A 20,236-nucleotide genomic window follows, 5' to 3' on the forward strand; every position below is an offset into this window, starting at 1 on the left:
AAATAAAGTTTCATCTTTGACACCTCGCCTGTGGTCTTCGTTGACGTCACCACCACGTGACAATAGTGCCATATGATGCAAAATAAACTGCACAAATCGGCACCGTGTTTCCATATTTACTCCTTATGATTATGAATAAATCAAAAAGTGCTGACGGCTGGAGGCATCAGACTTGTGCCTTGCCATATTGTCGCTGCTGTTCAGCGTGAGCAGCCATGAAAAATTGTATCTGAAGAGCAGAACGTGATAGTATGACGGGAGAAAATTGCAGTAAGATTTTTCGAAAAAAAAAGAACGCCAGGCCTGCGCTGAAACCGCAGCACAGTCACAGCGAAAGCTGGAAAAGCGGCGTTTCTAAAGCACCGTTGTAAGCTCTCATGGCGCTACTAATACAAATACACTAGCAAGGTACCCACTACGCCATAAATCACAATTTTTGTGAAGTTCGGAAGCGTCTACTAAGCCATTATCCGTCATTCTGCGGAGAAGCGAGGCACCAGCTGCACGTCTGTAAGCATTATGTGCACTTTGTTGACGCGACGACTGATTACGATGAAGAATTATGGCTCAGCTCTTTGTAATGGGTTGGAAACTTTAAACGGCCCACCAGTTATGTAATTTGCATTAGGTGACGCCCGGTCGCTATGTCCCTCTCCCGCCATACTGTATAACTGTATAACATACGTTGACGTGGGAGAGAGGGGGGGGGGCGAAAAACATTACTGAAACCCCGAGGAAATGAATCATGCGTTTATGGGCTTCCTTGGCATAATACAAGTGCACTTGCGAGGAACCCACTATGCTATAAATCATTGTAATTTTTGAGAAGTAGGAAAGCAGGCATTATGCCATTTTCCGTTCTTCTACGGAGAGCCGTGGTACCTGCTAAACGCATGTAAGGCATTATGCGCACTTTGTTGATGCTGTGCCTGATGACGATGAAAAATTATGGCGGAGCCCTTTGTAATGGGTTTGAAGCATTCAACAACCTTCTCGTTGCGCAATTCGCATTGTGTGACGCCTGATTACAGAATTCGCGTTGTGCGACGCTTTTTATTTTACTCTTCTGCCACGCTATATTGCATATGTTAATGTGGTTCCTTCCCGACATGAAGCCTGTATAGGACCGTCTTGCAAAGCAGTTTCAAGCACCGGCATGGCTCAGAGGTTGAATACTCGGCTCCCACGCAGTGGGCCCAGGTTCGAACCTCGTTCCACCGTGGAATTTTTTTCTTATTTCGTTTTTTTTTTTCATATTTCGAGCGATAGCGGTTACGGACACCGTCGGCAGCGGCGGCGGACAACTACGGCGCCAAAAACGGCCGGTGAAATGATCTCATAACAGCTTTCGCTGTAAAACCACACAACAAGTGGTTTACACAGACGTAATTAATGAAGGCTCACAACAAAACAAGAAATGCAAACAGGCATAGTAAGGAACCAAGGTTTTTACTGTTATCGTGTAAAACACAACTTGAAAATAGTTGCTTTTGTAACACGTCACTTGGTGACAAACTTTAGGCACAAGAACGACACCCAGCGCTCGCGGACGCCGTGACCATCGAGATCAGACATGTCATACGCTACAATTACTGAGCATAGCACGCACAGTCACGTACACTGACTCGATTTTGTTAAAACGCTGAGCGTCACTGCACTGTAGGCAAACCACGAAAACAGCAAACAGAAACGAGGGAAAAGGAGTGCACGGCGGCGGCCGCAACAACGCGCGCTGTCGAAAGCCTCGAGCTTTTCACCTTACCGGCGAGGCGTGTACAGCTTAAGCGACTACCGCGTACGTGCTGGAAACATCGTACTATATCTGTACCTCAAACTACCGTCTTTAAGCCACAGAAAACCATTATATATAGTGCGTCTAAGCGTTCTGCACACAGACTTTTTTTTCGCGTTCTGACGCGCTGAAGACTGCTGCACAATCGATGTCGATTAAATGTTATTATCAAGTAGACTAAAGCGCATCTCACAACGACATATTGCACCTTCAGCAGTGCAGACACAATATGAGATCAGGAAACAATGACCCATGGTAACTGTTTGCATCGCTTATTTTATGAGAGTTTGTACCGCAACACGCATAACGGTGTCAACTCGTTAAGTGACAGTTTTAGTTGCGTATCCGCAACAGCCCCGCGGACGCAGGCTGGTTTTGGAAATGGCTGGCACATTACTTCCGCAGAACTGTTGCAGCCGGCCAGCTAAAGCTGTATAATTAGTACCTACGAAAGCATACGCTCACCGTTTACAGGCGCACGTTGTCCGTGTCCGCGGCTCCATGAATATTCCGCCCTCCAAGCGTCCCTTCGAGCACGTAGCCAGTCGTCAACACCACGAAAGATGCACGTATTTGCTCGAACACAAAACTTCAAGACACGCATCTCGCGCAACCACGCAACGCATATCCATAAACCGAGGAGACGGAGAGAGGAGGCAGAGAAGGCGCGCCACTCCGGTTCCGTCGGCGAGCGGGGCGAGCCACCACGCCACAAATGCGCCGAACGGCAAACGCGCGATATGTATGGCGTATACGACTGCTCCTACGTCACGGAAGCCAATCGAAACGTGCTTCAGGAGGGTCCAGTTATCCCGCCGAAATGCTAACTCTCTTTTTTTGGGGGTCCTACAATCCAAAAGGGGTCACATGGACACCCGAAGAGAGTCACGGTGCCGTGACCCTCTTTTGAATATTTTTTTTTGTTTAGAGTGGCGTAATCCTACGGTGTGCACATATTTACTACACTTACGAAAATACGTTGATACACATCCCAACGCTTAGCTCAAAGCCAAAAAAATTCAGCATAGACAATACTCGCCAACTGCTGCGCAAAAAACCGATTCCCACAAGGCGTGGGATCAGCCGAATTTTTTTCAAATTCTCTCCTGAATTCCTTCTATTTGTCGGTATCAATAAACAACCCACACAGAAGAGGCACACCGTAACGTCAAAATAAGATTGTCGCAGCTTTTTCTCCACCTTTTATTTTTATTGCTCCATTAATTCCCCACGCTGAACCCCATATACGCATGGTGCGTGCCAATGAAATTAAAACTTCTTCTGTTGTACCTTTATACAGCACGTTCGGACATTTAACGTGCATTTGGCGTACTTGTAAGGAATTTCATATCCTTTGCATTTCATGCGGCATTGCCCGCCAACCTTAGAGCAGTGTTTGGTTTTCTCTGCAAAACACAAAGTAGAACATTAACGGATGAATCTTAAAGTATTATGAGATGTTTACAACGCTACTATTGAAACATCTGAAGTATCTGAAGGTGTAAGCTAACGAGCGGCCTGAGCTAAATTATTCAGATGTTTTTGAAATCACCCAAGCTGAGTGGCAGTTCCGATCGTTTTTTCGGAGGCAAAATATGTTTGATAATTTTGTTGTGTTTTAGCTATCGTTCGTTCGACAATCAAAGCGACTTATCTTGCATGCATTCGTCGAAAACCTAGGTATGCGAACATATTTGAAATTCCTGCAATGAAAGAGACTTAGCTCTATTTTACTAAAAATTCCATGGGTCGAAGCCTACAGATAACAAAAACTAAGAGGCAGTGCAAATGTTTTGTACAGCGGTTACGCATCATGTTCGCCAGTTTTCGCGCTAAAGCAGTGATTTGCACTGGTCATGCTATCCAGGCGTGTCAAATCAGAATGCCCTTATCCAAAGCTGAAGTAATGAATTTCTGATCTTGACGCATATATTACCTTATGAGGCACCACGTGGCTATAATTTAATACATGCACCCGTGTGAAGCGCTTGTGCAAATGAAATACAAACTTGTGGCATTGTTTAGAAAATTGCAGCAAAATTATTTACACATCCAGCAATCGGTACGGTATCATTGTGCCCCAAACTTCCCAGACATTGCCCTCGACCGAGGGTTGCCCTTGGGCGTATTAGAAAAACGAGCGAGAACTCATGTTCAAAGTGTTCAAAGTAGCGTAAGTAGCCATTCTACTCAGTTTTATCTTCACATTAGTCGGACAAATCGAACAGAAGCTCTATTATGAGTATAGTTATTATCACTGAACAATGAACAACACCATTTTGAATAAGTAAATCCATTGCAAGAAATCTGCGATGCTCGCTTGCGAATTCAAAACTCATGGTATATATTACCCGTGTTGGAATATTTTGCAGCATGGCTCTGCTGTTGCGCACCTTGCCGAAGTAACCTTCATTGACGCTCTAGAGTGAATACAAAAGCGAGCTGACAGGTGCGTTTTGAGGGAGTGCGGAAAAAAAAGAGAGAGCTGCACTGTAATGAATTGGCTGAGCTTCCACCAGGATCCCTCTGTACCCGTCGTATTAAACTCAGATTAAAAGCTGCCCTACTCACTTTACTATAATAAAACCGGAGTTAACAAGAAAACCTACCTAAAAAACCTCATTACGTATTACGTAATGAGGCCGCATTACGGGGGTGAAGTCGCGCCGCAGTAGCCCCTACGCCCTTGTCTGCCGTGGATCGAGTACGAACGAAAACTAGCTTCAAAGTGGATGCAAAAATGAAAACTTGGAGGACGCTTGAGCTTCGACTTCAAGAGTAGAACGCTATAGCGTAATTGGGCCCTGTGCGCATCGCCTTCAACCGTGCCGCATAGAAAGTTACTTTCGTGCCTTTAACCTTGGCCGTTTCAAACTATCCTAGGATACCTACTTCCGAAGTGCCTACTACGCGTTAGCTCTTCCTTTTGCAGACTGGCAAAGTACCCACAACGCGTCCATAAAGCACCATACGCACATGCACAGCTGCGCACTTTGTATTGGGTAGTCAGCTTTTAATCACCCACTCGTTGCGAAGTTCACGTGTTTTGGAGCACGGTGCAATTCTACGATTCATGACGTTCTTATAGCGCTTTTATACGAAGCACTTTGAAGCACTGGCGTGGCTACGCGGTAAAACAACTACGTGCCACGCAGTAGGCCTGGGTTTGGTTTTCAGTCGGGTCGGTGATTTTTTTTATTATTCATTGATTTGCATTTTTTATTATTGATTAATTTATGAATTTTTTTTATTTTGCATCTCTCTTCAATTTTGGCTCACGGACAACGCCAATTTTTTGCTCACAACCAACGACGTAGCCGCCGACACCGAAGTTTCCGCTAAACGAGCTCTTTCGTGATATCACGTTAAAATGAAGCGATGACGTGCATTTCAGAACGGCCAGTGTTTCGTCCCTGGCTCTCCGGGGGTAAAAAATAGGAAGTAAAAGCTCTCAGAATGCAACATCAATGGTCCTCGGCAGACATTATCGTCAAAAACCTGCATAACCATAACCTTGCACTTTAAACAGGTCCAACCAAGCTAATATATACGAGGCAGATTTGGCGCCCCCCCTCTGGTGGGTACAAAGACTCCCCCCGCCCCCTGTGAACACACCTATGTGGGTGACCTCTGTAAGAAAAACTCAGTTAGTGACTCGTCTTTGAGGCGATTGGAAGATAAGCATGGAACACTTTCCGCCTCGTGTTGGTATGCCAATGAATTATCAAAAAGTAATACACTGCAGCAGGAAATAATAATTATAAATAGTGACGGACAAAAATGACAAAAATATTAAGGAATTCAAATATTTGTTTCTAACCACAATGAGTTCGTTTGACATTTTGATTTGCGTTGTTTTTATTTTCAATTCCGGTTCATCACATTTGCTAAGTATGGTCTTTTGTTTAATCGATCTTCGCATTATGATAAAGGTGATCAACAGTCGCGTGACCGTCATGCAAACAGTGTGAATTTGAATTGTCCGAATTTTTTTTTATTTATGCAATAGTACCTTCTTTAAGGCGAATACGCACCTCTCGTACATTTTACACGAATTCCCTTACTGCTACATCTTCTATTCTCTGTTATTCTTTTCTCGTGATGCTTCAGTGCCTGTGCAACAAGCTGCCACAGGCATTTAACCTAAACAAGTCTCGTTATGAACTACTCAGGCTTCCTCCACTCATTCCTCTATTGCACGTTATCAAGCATCTTTATTTTTCCACAAGAAACGAAAGTTATATTCCTGTGACAACCGGAGGGCTAACTTGTTCCTAGGCAGGGGAAGTCACCGAAGTGATAATAAATCATCACGTGTATGTTCATGAACCTCGATGTGCGTTCAAAAATGAACGCCTGTCAACGGTACTCGCTATTATGTTTGTCTCTGGAAATCATCGTGGCAGACCGTGACAATTATGTGTGCACCTGGCGGCCAGAACGCTTTCCCCCCATTATCGGCGGCTGGACGGAGGCAGGGAGCCCCGTATTTCTCTGGAGGGGCGCTCACGGACAACTGGTCAAGTGAGCCAAAAATTTCGCGGAGGTCGGGTCACGAGGAACCCGAACTTCGTCGGAGGTTTCACGAACACCCCTTTCTGCGGGCGACGGCGGAAGTCAGCTAGGGTAATGAGACCTGCCAAACCTCGCGCCTTACAATGCCTCTACTACGACAGCAGAAATACAGCCTTTCAGCAAAGTCAAGATGGCAGCCGGCACATGGAAACACGGAGTGGGATAGGTTGAACAGGAGAAAGTGCCTCAGACAGGCCAGCCCATCTGAGGCACTTACTCCTGTTTGTTGAACCTAGCCTTCCAGCAAGAAATATACACTTCAAAGGCTTGTTTTAGCGGTTGCACTAAATAACTGCATCGGAATAAATGTGATATAGCAAAAAATATGCGAATAAAATATCTGCATCTTACTCCAGTTGCAGCAGACATAATCGTTGTCGCAGCCTGATAGTGGCAGCCTCAGCTTCTGGGCGCAAGAGTCCAAGGGCTCACATTTTAGGCCATAATATTTACAAGCGTTGCTTGCCCAGGACGCTGAAAAAGAATAGTTCGTTAACCGCAGCACAGCATAAAAAACCTATCTCAGTATTGTAGCTTATCAAAACATACAGCGAAAAAAGTCGGCAGCATTCATTACGAGAAATGTAAGGAAAGGAACATGACAAATTGGTTAGGTGAATTACTGAGTCCAGAGCATCCGTGCTAATCTAGGTTGCTGTCCTCTGCGTTTCGGTCTCCTCTTACAGAGATAGTTTTGTACACAGTAGATGTTAAGTGTATATGCGGCTTTTGACGTCTTGCTTCTTTATAAATGAAGTATTTATTTGATGACGATGCAATAACCCGTTTGAACGTAGCCTCCCGCAGCCATGTTATCACGTTTAAATAAAACTGTCGTCACATGTTCAGTGATTAAAAGTATTGTCTGCTGCGTATTATTTCTAATCTCTCGTGTTTTTTTATTTTTGTTGTCGCGGGTATTACTTTTATATGTACTTGTTTATTATATTCTATAACACAGCTCTTCTTTTTCTGTTGTTTGAGCACAAGAAACTATATTGACTTTCCTACTGGCTTAGTTTTCTCATTGCTTCTTTCAATTATTCGACCCCTCGCAATTAACATGAGAGGAAGTGGCATGGCAAAGTTGGTCTTAAAAATGAAGCCCTCAATATTAAACTATTTGGTTTAGCGCATGAACGCATATGCAGAAGGTCATTCTTTTGTGAACGTTTTCTGCCAATGGCATTACGGTTTCACTAATAACATCTTCGGAGTTAAGACCAGCTCACATACACTCTAACGGACAATTTTTTTCATAGAAGCTTGTTGCGCATATGGCGCCACATTTCCAGGTGCTTACTCAGCAGACTTCAAGTTCCTGCCTAATAATAATACCAATAGTGCACGAATTAACAAAATCGCGATAAATATGATCCATAGTAAAGAATAAGAGTATATGTGAACTATTGGACGGTATAGCGCGAGAACATATGAATACAAAATACTTCTGATGAAATACAACGGTCGAATTTGTTCTTTACCTGTTCCGTTAAATATTCAAGTATTCTCGGAACCGGCATTTTGAAATTATAAGCATATATGTACAGCAGACGGTTGCGCGAAACTAGCGCGAAAAATGCGTAAGGACGTAAGAAACGCTTACATTCACAGCAGCGGCTGTTCACTAAAAGCAAAATACGATTGCTGTCCGTAAAATAAGGTTCGCAATGTTTTTTCACAACAAAAAACATGTTTATTAACACCGATTATTACATTTTCGGAAAGCTTACGCTCTCCCGTATTGTTCAACATAATTGCCGTTGAGATCAATGCATTTTGTTGGAAATTGTAGCAGTAGCTCCTCTCCTGTTCTGAAATTCGTCCTACCCAGGTGTTTCTTCGATTCAGAGAAGAGAGAGTATTCACTTGGGGGCTATGTCTGGGCTGTGGGACGAGCGTGTGGCAGTATCCCATGCAAATGTATTGAAGAAATTGTCCGTGACACGGGTGATGTGCAGACGAGCGCTGTCCTGATGGAAACGTATTTCCTTCGTGAGCATGCCTGTCCTCCCTCTTGTTCTGAATCGCGTGGCGAAGGCTCTTCAACCTCTCAAAGTAGCGGTCCGCATTGACTGTTGCACCAGCAGGCACGAATTCGCACAATAGCCGCTTCCTGCAGTGGCGTACCAACTCGTTCGCGAGTGGGGGGGGGGGCGGAGGGGCTGGCGCCTATATATATATAGCGTCCATCTCTCTCTCTCTCTCTCTCTCTCTCTCTCTATATATATATATATATATATATATATATATATATATATATATATATATATATATATATATATATATATATATATATATAGAGAGAGAGAGAGAGAGAGAGAAAGAGAGATAACCCCATTTTCTGTGAATTTGACGTGTATTTTTTACATTCATAGAGATGATTAGATGGTTTGCTTCTCAATACTGCTTGTTTTAGATGAAGGGAGAATCTGCACAAACGGATTGTGCAGGCTGGGCCACCCTATAAAGCGACAACACAGCAGTGTTTACTACCATTTTGGAAATATTATCAAGAAGTTTAAAAAGTGCAGCCACATTTAACTTGTTCTTCATCTCAGCATTTCTTCTGCAAACTTCACAGTCTCAGTTTAGCGTTCTGAATATGATTAGTATGAAGAACCTGCTGTGACTCTAGTACCTTAAATTGTCACTTATTAGACAATGCATGCGGCTGACAAAGAAAGATACTTCGCAGAAGTCTTCAGGATAAGCCGAGTGCCAATTTATTTGCAGTTATAGCCCTCTAATAAAATGTGTTTCTAAACAAGAAGACCAAATTCAGTCAATTATTATTTATGGAAACCACATTGAGCTGGTTGTGTATAGCTATAAGGTTACAAATGGCTACGAATTTATATAATAGGTGTCGTTTCTCGCCATCCTTCTTTTCCCAGTTGGGGTGGGGGATGGATCGGAAAGTGTTGAAGTGGCCCTTTACTCCTCCCCACCGGCTCCTTGAACCAAATAGCCTACGTAAACTGTGTGAGCTCAAATTTTCTTTGAAAAAAAAATGTGGGTGATTAAAAGGTTAAACAATCCCGCATTGTTTCCTTCTGTATTAGTCGTTCGCGGGTAATGATTCGACGAAATTTTATGGGTCATGCTCACAGCATCTGCTCGTAACATGACGCAATAAACGACGCGTAAGTGATCCACCACGTAATTACCACTTACGCATGACGGCGTAAAAAGTAATAAACTATTTTTATTCGTCGTTGGTTCTTCGCTAGCATTCGTCAAAAATTTTCGTTGTGCCATAAAATCGTCTTCTTGTTACGCGACATAACAAGTCTGCGAAAACACGCAGCGTTAAAATGAAGTGTGCACAGTAAGCAGCGCGTTACTGTGCTGAGCCATAACTGACTTTTTTCGGAATAGCCAGAGAGTGTCTCTTTCCCAACGTAATTCAAGAAGGCTGCCCGCTAGTCACATTGGCAGCGACTACTTACAGCAGCGGGCGAGATGGATTCATATGTGTATAATGGATACTTTCAGTTGTAGTATAACTATAATGTGCTGTTTTTGCGAGTATACAACCCTCTGTGAATTCAACGTTGCTGACAGAGAGGTAGATAGAAAAACAAACATTAATAGGATCAGACACAATCCTTTGAAGGTGGGCAGCCTTCTTAGTACAGAAAACTGTGGATGCCGATCGTCTACATGGTGAGGTAGATTAAGTTATGGGGCAAACTTGAAACTGGGGCTTCTCAATGGGCTCAAGTCCACTGCCTTGTTAAGTTACGAACTCACTGGCGGCGCGGCATTCTCCCGCCCGCCGCTCACCGGCCGACTCAATAGCTCGGCCGCATTCGCCGCTGCCGCCGGCTGCCGCACAAGCAAGCCACCAATCAGCGCCTGCTTTTCCTCCGCTTCCTTCTCAAACGGGCTGTCGTAATCAAAGTTTGTTCTAGTAACGTTGGTCGTAATAACAACCAGACATTGTTCTCCTCAGCCGTGCCACCCGTCTCCGTCTTTCTGGGAGAAACCGTGAGCCGGCAGCCGGTGGGCACGCGCGCTCCTCGACATGTCCACTCTTGTCTCGTGATTGTCGTGCCGGCAATGTGGACAGCTTGCCGCTGCTTCTCGCGCGGAGGCGCCGACGGGCGGGACACCGCCGCGGCATCATTTCCGCCAGTGTGCACGTACGTACCTTTACAAGCCACCGCGACCGCTGCAGCCGACCCTATGATAAGCAAGTTGAAGCAGGCTAACAGGAGACTAAATGGGGAACCTCTATTGCTCTGCTCACTAGGCACAACTAAAATACTCGATATTTCTGCACACTCATCAAATCGCAGGAGCTTGGATATAGAACAGTGGCGATGCTATTCGTTTTCAAGGAAAGAAACTAAATATTCTGAAAAAGGAGAGCATTTGATCAGGTTACAAAACGTTTACTGGTTCCCGCCCGTATTCGCGTCTCCTATTACCTAAATTACCTCTGTAATGCTGGAACGCAAGGCGCGAAAGAGTCACCTAGGCAGTCCTCACCGCAGAGAGCCCACAGTACTTAGTCGTGAGACACACAGAACAATCTTCAGTGCAGAAGCGTAGGAGAAATTTCATTACGCGATTACGGGAATGCTGTGCTGAAGGAAAAATTGGCCTCACTTGTTAGTTTCCCAGTGTGCAGCCGTCAATGACCACTGTCGAAAGTGGGGGGGCTCCGCCCCCTTAACAGTGCTCAGTGGGAGGCTAGCGCCCCATTTGCCCCCCCCCCCCCCCCGGTAGATACGCCTATGGCTTCCTGTCCCAAAACGCGATCACCCCCACTTTGCCGGCAGACAGTGTTTGGTTGCACTTCCCAGGCTCCGGCCACTCTGGATGCTTGCACAGACGGGATTGTTGTTTCGTTTCCGGTGTCGTGTAGTGGACCAAGGTCTCGTGCTCATCGACAAGAGAGTCCAAAAACTACTCGCCATTTTTTTGCAGGCCTGAAGACATTCGCAGGCCCATTCTACACTTTGCCGTTTCTAGTCTTCTGTGCACATTGCCGGGACCAACCTTGCACAAACCTTGGTATACCCTAAATGGAGCGTTAAAATTTTGTCAGCACAGGTTTAGCTTACATCAGGGATTATCTCTCGCAGCTCCCGAACCCTCACCGCTAGACATTTCAGCATTGTTTCTTCCCCTTTCGCAATCATTTCTTCCGAAACCGATGGCCGCCCAGAACTTTGCTCGCCATGGGCCTCTTTACGCGTGTCTTAGAATTTTCTGGATGATAAGCGTTGCCATGAAACGAAGTATCTAGATCAACGGATGATAACGGCGCTTGCTTATCCTCTCCCTCCCTCCCCCCATGCAAGGGAAACAGTGTCGTCACGGAGGGCGCTTCCGCAGTGAATGGCAGACGCGCTTTTTGGTGCGTAGGTTTCGGTATCGCCCGCAAAATTAGCCACATTTCATCGCTCCACGGTGATTACCAGTGGCCGCCTTTCAGAAATTTCAAAGCGGCTATGGAATATTCTCAGGAAGGACTTCCATTCGCCCATTTGACTCGACTACTTATTTCCACTGGTTATAAAGTTAATTTTCTTAATTTCCATAATTACTGCCGTAATTCAAGTTCGTACGCATCTCAAAATGCCCTCTCCCACAGTAAAGGTAACGCCGCAAGTAGCACGCAGATATCTCCTTTCTGTGATTTTTAAAAAACACTGGACACATTTCTTGAAACACCCTGTATAATCAAGTATAAATATTGGAAACAAGCACTGGAGTATGTTGGCAGCAAATTTACGATAACGGTTGGCCACAAACTGCAAGGTTTGCTGTGTCTGCAGGTTCTCAACAATAATGTACTTTCCTTAATACCCTGGGGTGACTTGTTACAAAAAATATTGGAAGCGCTTTTCAGAAAGAAAGCTCGTGTAACTTCCATTAGCGCATCCCGAGTAGTTTTTTTTTGCAAACCAGATAAGGGTTTAGAGGCACGATTAGCTCTGACAGAGTGATGTGATCTTTACTGCTAACATTCTCACGGTTTTACTATGGCTTTTTATGTATCCTATGGCAAATTTCTGTTGAAAATTGGCAATTAAGCAGCGGTTGTGACAGTATAGTTGGCTCCATGGTCATTCCAATATACGAGGGCTGCCCGTAAACTAGGGTTTCCAAGGAGTTGGAGTCGTGTATGAGTGTACAGCACGTGCGCAATGGTGCAGAAAATTCTTTTTCTTATCTTTTTTTCTTTTTTGCAAAGCAGTTTCAAGCACAGGCATGGCTCAGAGGTTGCATACTGGGCTCCCACGCAGAGAGCCCAGGTTCGAACCTCGTTGCATCCTGGACTTTTTTCCTATTTCGTTTTTTTTTTCTTATTTCGAGCCATAGTGGTTACGGACACCGGTGGCGGCGGCGGTGGCGGCGGACAACTACGGCGCCAAAAAAAAAAAAACGACAGGCCTGCGCGGAAAGCGCAGCACAGTCACAGCGAAAGCTAGAAGAGCGGTATTTCTAGAGCCCGTTATACACTCTCTTGTGGCTACTAATACAAATAAACTAGCAACGTATCCACTACGCCACAAATCATAATTTTTGTGTAGTTGGGAAGCACCCACCACGACATGATTCGTCATTCTTCGGAGAAACGTGCCAACAGATGTAAGGAATTACGCGCAGTTTGTTGATGCGACGGTTGATGACGATGAAGATAATGGCTGATCCATTTGTAATGGGTTGGAAGCTCTAAACGACCCACAATACACATCGTGTGACGCCCGGTTGTTATTTTACTCTCCCACCACGCTATGTAACACAGGTCAACGTGAGAAAGCGAGAGACAGAGAAAGAACTTTATTGAGACCCTGAGGAAATGCATCATGGGAGCCTTACGGGCTTCCTTGGCAACCTATAGAAGTGAACTTGCGAGGAACCCACTACGCTATAAATGATCATAATTTTTTGAAGTAGGGAAGCAGCCACTATTTCATTTTTCGTCATTCTGCAGAGAATCGTGGTACCCGCTAAACACCTTTAAGGCACTCTGTGCACTTTGTTGATGCTGCGGCTGATGACGATGAAAAATTTAGGAGAGCCCTTTGTAATAGTTTGGAAGCATTCAACAACCCACTCGTTGCGCAATTCGCATTGTGTGACGCCTGGTTACGAAATTCGCGTTGTGTGACGCTTGGTTGTTACTTTACTCTTCTAGCACGCTACACTGCATGTGTTAATGTGGTTCCTTCGCAACATGAAGCCTGCATACGGTCTTTTTGCAGCGCAGTTTCAAGCACCGTTATGGCTCCGAGGTAGTACACTGGGATCCCATGCAGAGGGCCCATGTTCGAATCGCGTTGCATCCTGGAATTTTTTTCTTATTTCGTTGTTTTCCTATTTCGAGTGGTAGCGGTTACGGACACCGACGGCAGCGGCGGCGGACAACTACGTTGCCAAAAACGGCCCTTGTTGTGATCTCATAACAGCTTTCGCTGTAAAACGGCCGCTGAAACGATCTCATAACAACTTTCGCTGTAAAAATGAATGTTGAAATAAATCGCGTCCCATTCGCTTTGCTGTTCTAATTGAAATGTCGCCATTTATTACAGCGAATATACTCGATTACAGTGAGTATATATTACGAGTTCAGCTGCACCCAGGGTTACGAAAAACAAGTGAGGCGAAAAATGCGGTCATATTCACCCGCGCCGCCTTAGTAAAGACATATGAGGAAAACCTATCGCATGATGCTACGTCGCACGGGAATTCAGACTTTACTAGCCCCTTAACTGCTTTGGACGAGCGGCGCTCGTCCTGCCGAAACTGTCCCCAAAGTGCTTTGAACGAGCAGAGCTCGTCCTAGCGGAATAGATACTCCACTCTAGCGTTCAGGGCAAGAGGCGCTCTTCTACAGTTTAGATTGCGTGTAATCCACCAGATGGCAGCATTTACTTGACAATTTATTTTTCTCCTGCGGAAAGAGCGCGGCTTTTGTATGAAAAGATGGCTTGCGGTGCTGGCCACCCATGCATAACTGGCTCGTCAACACGAAAAAGAAGCTTTTCATTTTCGTCATCTTCTTCGAGTGATGATGATTCGGATACAGATGTTTATCTTGTGTCCGGAAGTGAAGACAGCAATGGCGGTGAATTGAGCATCTCCTGCGGTGATGATGACAACAGCTCGGAAGCGAACCTCGCGAGTGCTTGCCAGTGGATCCTGCTTGATGCGTACAATCCTCCTCTGAAGCCTCCTCGCATTCAATTCTTGGCCACTCCAGGCAACACTTTCAACTTGTCATCGCCAGATGACCCTATAGAATAATGTTACGAGAAAACGTATATTTACAAATATATACAAGCAGAAATAGACGCTGAGACAATGGCGGACCGGAGCCTGTCCCTTCAGCACTTCGTCGTTGTCCCTCTTCCAGAGTGGCCCCACTACTACCTTGTGCTGTCGGAGATCAGCAGACGACAAAGAAGAGGAATTGATAGTGGGCTGCTGTCTCCGAAGCTAGCGCCAAGAAGTCCGTGCACCACTATCATCATGTACTTTTTTTTGTGTTCGATTGTCGCCATTAGAGGCATTTCGTTGCAGTCTCATGGATCCGTCTTTCTGGCGGCGCTACGATTAGAAGGCCGACGTTCCGCAACATATGGTGCCGAAACCCGGGATAACGAGCGGATCCAACGACGTGGACAACGAGCGACGGCGACATTGAGTTTCCACTAGAAACCGCAGCCGGAGCAACCTGATCCTTATTGGAACCGCACCCAGGGAAGTAACGAGCGGAGCCGGGTGCCTTACGAGCAAATAAGCCGTGATCCTAAGCAGACATGGACCGCCTGAAAGCGAAACGTGCTGCTAGGTGAGCCCAGTCAACGAAAGTAATGAATGAGGCGACGACGTTGTTGGAGAGTGACTGCAACGACCGAACGGCGTTAAGCAAGGTTATCGACAAGCTCGTCGCAAGCCGTGACGAACTTCGGAAGATCAATGCCGAGCTCGAGGAAGTGATTCCGGTAGAGGAACTTGAGAGAAAGTACGAGTCTGCGGCGAATTATGACGACCAGGCACTCGAGACTCTGACGCGCCTACGGTGCCGGCTTGAAGATCTCAGCCTCGGTAACACGCGACAGACTTCTTCTTCGACGACGCTCAACACGACGCCTGCCCCAACGCCAGCTGCATCCCAGAGCTTCGGACCTCGTCTTCCAACGCTAACTATCAAGCCGTTTCATGGAGACTTGTGTCAATAAACGTCGTTTTGGGAGAGATTCAACGGAGCTGTCCACACGAATCCAACTCTGAGCACGACGGATAAATTTCATTACCTACACAACTATTTGGTAGGTGAAGCAGCAGCTGCAATTGCCGGACTACCAACTACGGAAGTGTGCTACGAAAGTACTATCCAGCTGCTGAAGCAGAGGTTCGGGGACAAGAGTAGGATCGTACAGCAGCACTTCAGAGCGCTTCGTGAACTGCAGCCCGTGACCTCTCCATCGGATACAAGGGAGTTGCGAAGGCTTTACGACGCAGTCCAGCTGAATGTCCGCTGCCTCAACGTCCTAGACATCCCAACTAGTAGTTTTTCGGCGATGCTCTACGACGTATGCTTCAACTCTTGCTAGAAGAAATCATCGTGGCGTTCCACCGCCATAGACGTCTCCAGGATGAAGCACAAGGCACGGGACGCGCTGCTTCAGGAGAGGCAACCACAACGTCTTGCGAAAAACTTGAAGCAGCTCTTGCGGTATACACAGATAGAGCTCGAAACAAGAGAGCAATGTGCTCCATCGACGTCCTCTACCAAAGGCAGCGGGAACAACAGAAAGCATGTGCCGTCGTCATCGGTCCTACATGCATCCGAAGAATCAAAGCAAGTATGGAACGAATGTTTCTTTTGCAAGTCTAAGAGGCATGAAACCGAGGCATGCAGGGCTACCTTGACCATATCAGAGAAAAAAGACCGGCTGGCTAAATTTATGCGGTGCTATCGATGTACTATGAAGGGCCACCGCGCGAACGAGTGCCGGCGGAGGGTGGTGTGGCACAACATGCAAGGGCCAGGCATGCCTACAACGCTGTGCAACCCAGCTTATCGTACGACAAGAGGCGAGAAGTCACCCAACGTGTCTCTGAGACTACTAAGCCGATAAAAGAAGAGTCTCCGCGTTCTACTGCAGTTACAAGCTGTCAACTTGACGAAACCGTCAACTTACAGGCTTTCCGTTCTTGGATTGTCGGTTTCAACGAGACGTCTTATGTCAGAGGCATCATCGACGGAGGCGGTCAACGCACGTTCATTAAGGAAGACCTGGTGACACGGTTGGGACTAAAAATCCTTAGAGACTTGCCTTGCGGTGAACACGTTTGCATCTGACGCTCCTTCTCGTGTGAGAAAGTGCAATGTAGTCGAGGTTCGCCTACGTAGCCAGTTTGATTACAACGAGCACGTCATCGAAGCCATAGCCATGCCAGTAATTTGCCACGACATCCCTGCCACGGCTATGGAATGCTCCTTCGCAGCCAAATTGCGAGAGCAAAATTATAGGCTGGCATACGAGCAACTGTGCCTAGAGAGTGTGGCGAAAAAGGCATTAGCCTGCTCATAGGATCTGATCAACTGTGGAAGATCGTGAGCGGTGACATCATACGCAGCACGGAAGTACAAGGATTGGTAGCGGTCAAGACCACTCTCGGATGGACGCTCCAAGGTCCTGTCACAAAAACGAGCTTCATAAGCGGAACATCCGAGGTGGTGATATGCGTCCTGCGAGTTCAAGCTGAAGGAACTAAAGGATTGGAGCAAAACACACTGGAGTCATTTTGGACGTTAGATGCCATGGGAATTGCACCAACGGAAGCAACTCACGGGTGCTCAGACACCTTGTCTGTTTTCGAGAGTAAGATGACAAAGATAGGAAAAAGGTACCAAGTAGCCGTGCCACGTAAACACCCGGATATCGAGATGCTACAAGACAACTACAGCGTCGCACTTACCCGACTACGAAATCTGGTTAAACGTATCTCGAAGTCAGAAGGATTGCTGGAGAGATATGATACAGCGATTCGTCAGTACATTGTTTCCGGCCACGCTGAAGTTGTACTTGACAACGAATCAATAGATGGCCCTACGTACTACATGCCACACAGGGAGGTCATTCGAGAGGACTCACTCACCACCAAGATCCGCGTGGTCTTTGATGCGCCGTCTCACGCCAAAGGAGAGAAATCTCTGAACAGTTGCCTTGAAACTGGACCGAACCTAAACCGGGACCTACTTCAGGTTCTCCTCCGTTTCAGATGGTATTAGTACCAATGACAGCAGACATCGAGAAGGCGTTCTTGCAAGTCGAGATAAGAAAAGAGGACCGTGACCTGTTCAGGTTTATGTGGTTTGACAAAAGACCTGATGTCCCTTTCAAGGAAGAAGAAGTACAGATTTGGCGAATGACCGAGTACCCTTTGGATCTACAGCTAGCTCATTCATGCTTACGGCTACTATCCAGCATCACTTGAAGACACAAGTCCATCCCGAAAAAAAGGCAGTAGCACAGCTACTTCTGAAGTCATTTTACGTGGATGACCTCTTATTCGGAGCGAATGACATAGAGGAAGCAGCAACTCTTTACAAGTACACGAAAGAACTGATGGATGGTGCTGGCATGCCTTTAAAGAAATGGAGCTCAAGCAGCAGAGAACTGGAACAGCTGTTCGACTCCAACGATGCGCTTACCCAGGATAGCGCTGGACATCAAGCAAAAGTTCTAGGAATGGGTTGGTCCAAAGAAACAGACACCTTTATCTACAACCCGGAGAACATCCTGACATCCTGAGCCAAGTCAAGGATAGCCCCATTGAAAGCTCTATCATTGCCAAGACTAGAGCTAATGGGTGCGTTAACAGGAAGCAGACTGTTAAAATATGTAGTGAAAACATTCGGCGATCTCATGCCCAGAGCGCAATGTTTTCTCTGGACTGACTCAACCATAGTGCTTGGCTGGTTACAGCGAGAGACTTCGACTTTAGACGTATTCGTCAAGAACCGAGCCAAGGAAATTCTGGATAATACGTCGGAATGCACCTGGAGCCATTGTCCAGGAGAAACAAATCCTGCGGATATGATTACCCGAGGTGTATCTTTAGACGCATTGGCTACCGACGTAGTCTGGTGGCAAGGACCCGCTTGGCTCAGTAAAGACTCAGCAAAATGGCCAGCTGTAAAGAAGTCACCGCCCCAGATAAACGACATGCTAGGCATAACAGTGACAAAGCCAACGACGCTGTACTCAACAGGCAGCGCAGTGCATTTAGCCCCACTGCTGGATGCCACGAAGTTCAGCTCACTGCACAAGCTCCTTCGGATCACAGCATGGGTGGCAGCGTTTTGTGTCCAAGGTTAGGTTCAAGACTAAGGAAGATGGAGCCATATCTGCTGAAGAAACTTGGCAGCCGAGAGATATTGGATCCGCCAAGTTCAAACTGAAGCGTTCCCGACGAGCGGAGGTGGCTAGAAGACAAACAAGGTTCACCCAGTAACTCATGGGTAGCACAACTACACCATTTATCGACGAAAGCGGGCTTCTACGCGTCGGCGGAAGACTAGAAAATCTCAGAGACAGCTGGGACGTGAAGCATCCATTCCTGCTTCCAAGTCGACACCGTTTCACCGAGCTGGTATTTAGCGATGCCCATCGGCGAGTCATGCACGGAGGTGTAACGGCGACAGTACACAACGTACGCGAACGCTTCTGGATCCCGAGAGCGCGACAAGCGGCAAAGAAAGCAATGAACCGATGCATGATATGCGTACGTCTTCGCACGAGACCCACCGTGGCGCCGTACCCGCCGCTTCCAGCTTGCCGCGTAGAAAAGACGAAACCTTTCGACACTACAGGAATTGATTTCGCCGGACCATTGTATGCGAAGTCATCCGAGAGCTCCGATTCCAAGATGTACATCGTTCTTTTCACGTGTGCAGTGACGAGAGCCTTGCACTTGGAACTGGTCTCGGATATGTCGTCAACTGCTTTCATATTGGCATTCCGGCGTTTTAGTGCAAGAAGGGGACTGCCAAGTACCATTTACTCCGACAATGCCCTTACCTTCAAGAGGACGTGTCGGGAGCTACAAAAAATGTGGAAAGTTATTCGAAAAGACGACTTCCAGGCTTATATTGCAAACCAAAGGATACAGTGGAAGTTCATAGTCGAAGCGGCCCCATGGTGGGGAGGCTGGTGGGAACGATTGGTTGGGACTGTGAAGACGGCACTACGAAAAGTTTTAGGCCGAAGCTGTTGTGCGCAGCAGCAGAACTATCAACCATCTTGACTGAGGTTGAAGCGGTCTCAATTCACGGCCACTAACGTATTGTCGTGATCAGGCCAGCGAACCTGCAGCTCTCACGCCAGCGCATTTCCTAGTCGGCCAGCAACTGACGACGTTACCAGAAGGAAATACATTGTCAAAACAAGGCGCGAGCCACGGGGCCAAAGACTACCAGCGCCGTTTCAACATCGACAGAAAATGATGGAAGACTTCTGGAAGCGATGGAAACATGAGTATTTGCTTCAGCTACCATCTGCTCATCGCTCACCCGCGCATCACTCAAGAAAGTTAAAGGTCGGCGACATCGTGATTGTGGACATTCCTAACACGCCCAAGTTATTCTGGCCACTAGCCCGGGTTCAAGAAGTGTACCCAGGAAACGACGAGAGTGTGGTGCGCCTGTTTAGTGCGATTAAGGGGGCAAAGTAGTCAAGAGGCCAGTGCAGAAGCTACATAGTCTAGAGCTAGATGATACCACATTTGAGGCCCCGGAGGATGTCGGAGATCAGCAGACGACAAAGAAGAGGATTGATAGGGGCTGCTGTCTCCGAAGTAGCGCCAAGAAGTCCGTGCACACTATCATCATTG

General features: G+C 46.6%; 1 protein-coding gene across 1 annotated transcript in view; it reads right to left on the reverse strand.

The window, feature by feature from the left end:
- Window positions 1-2,985: 2,985 nt before the first annotated feature.
- Window positions 2,986-20,236, reverse strand: part of LOC119383695 (uncharacterized) — a 66,164-nt gene continuing 48,913 nt past the window's right edge. Inside the window, exons 6-7 of the mRNA XM_037651968.1 lie at window positions 6,719-6,841; window positions 2,986-3,198 (exon numbers count right to left, since the gene is read on the reverse strand). Of these exons, the coding sequence (XP_037507896.1) occupies window positions 3,062-3,198; window positions 6,719-6,841 (260 nt within the window). The 3' untranslated portion in view covers window positions 2,986-3,061. The remainder of the gene's footprint in view (window positions 3,199-6,718; window positions 6,842-20,236) is intronic.

The sequence above is a fragment of the Rhipicephalus sanguineus genome, chromosome 2 (assembly GCF_013339695.2).
Source record: "Rhipicephalus sanguineus isolate Rsan-2018 chromosome 2, BIME_Rsan_1.4, whole genome shotgun sequence".
Taxonomy (NCBI): Eukaryota; Metazoa; Arthropoda; class Arachnida; order Ixodida; family Ixodidae; genus Rhipicephalus; species Rhipicephalus sanguineus.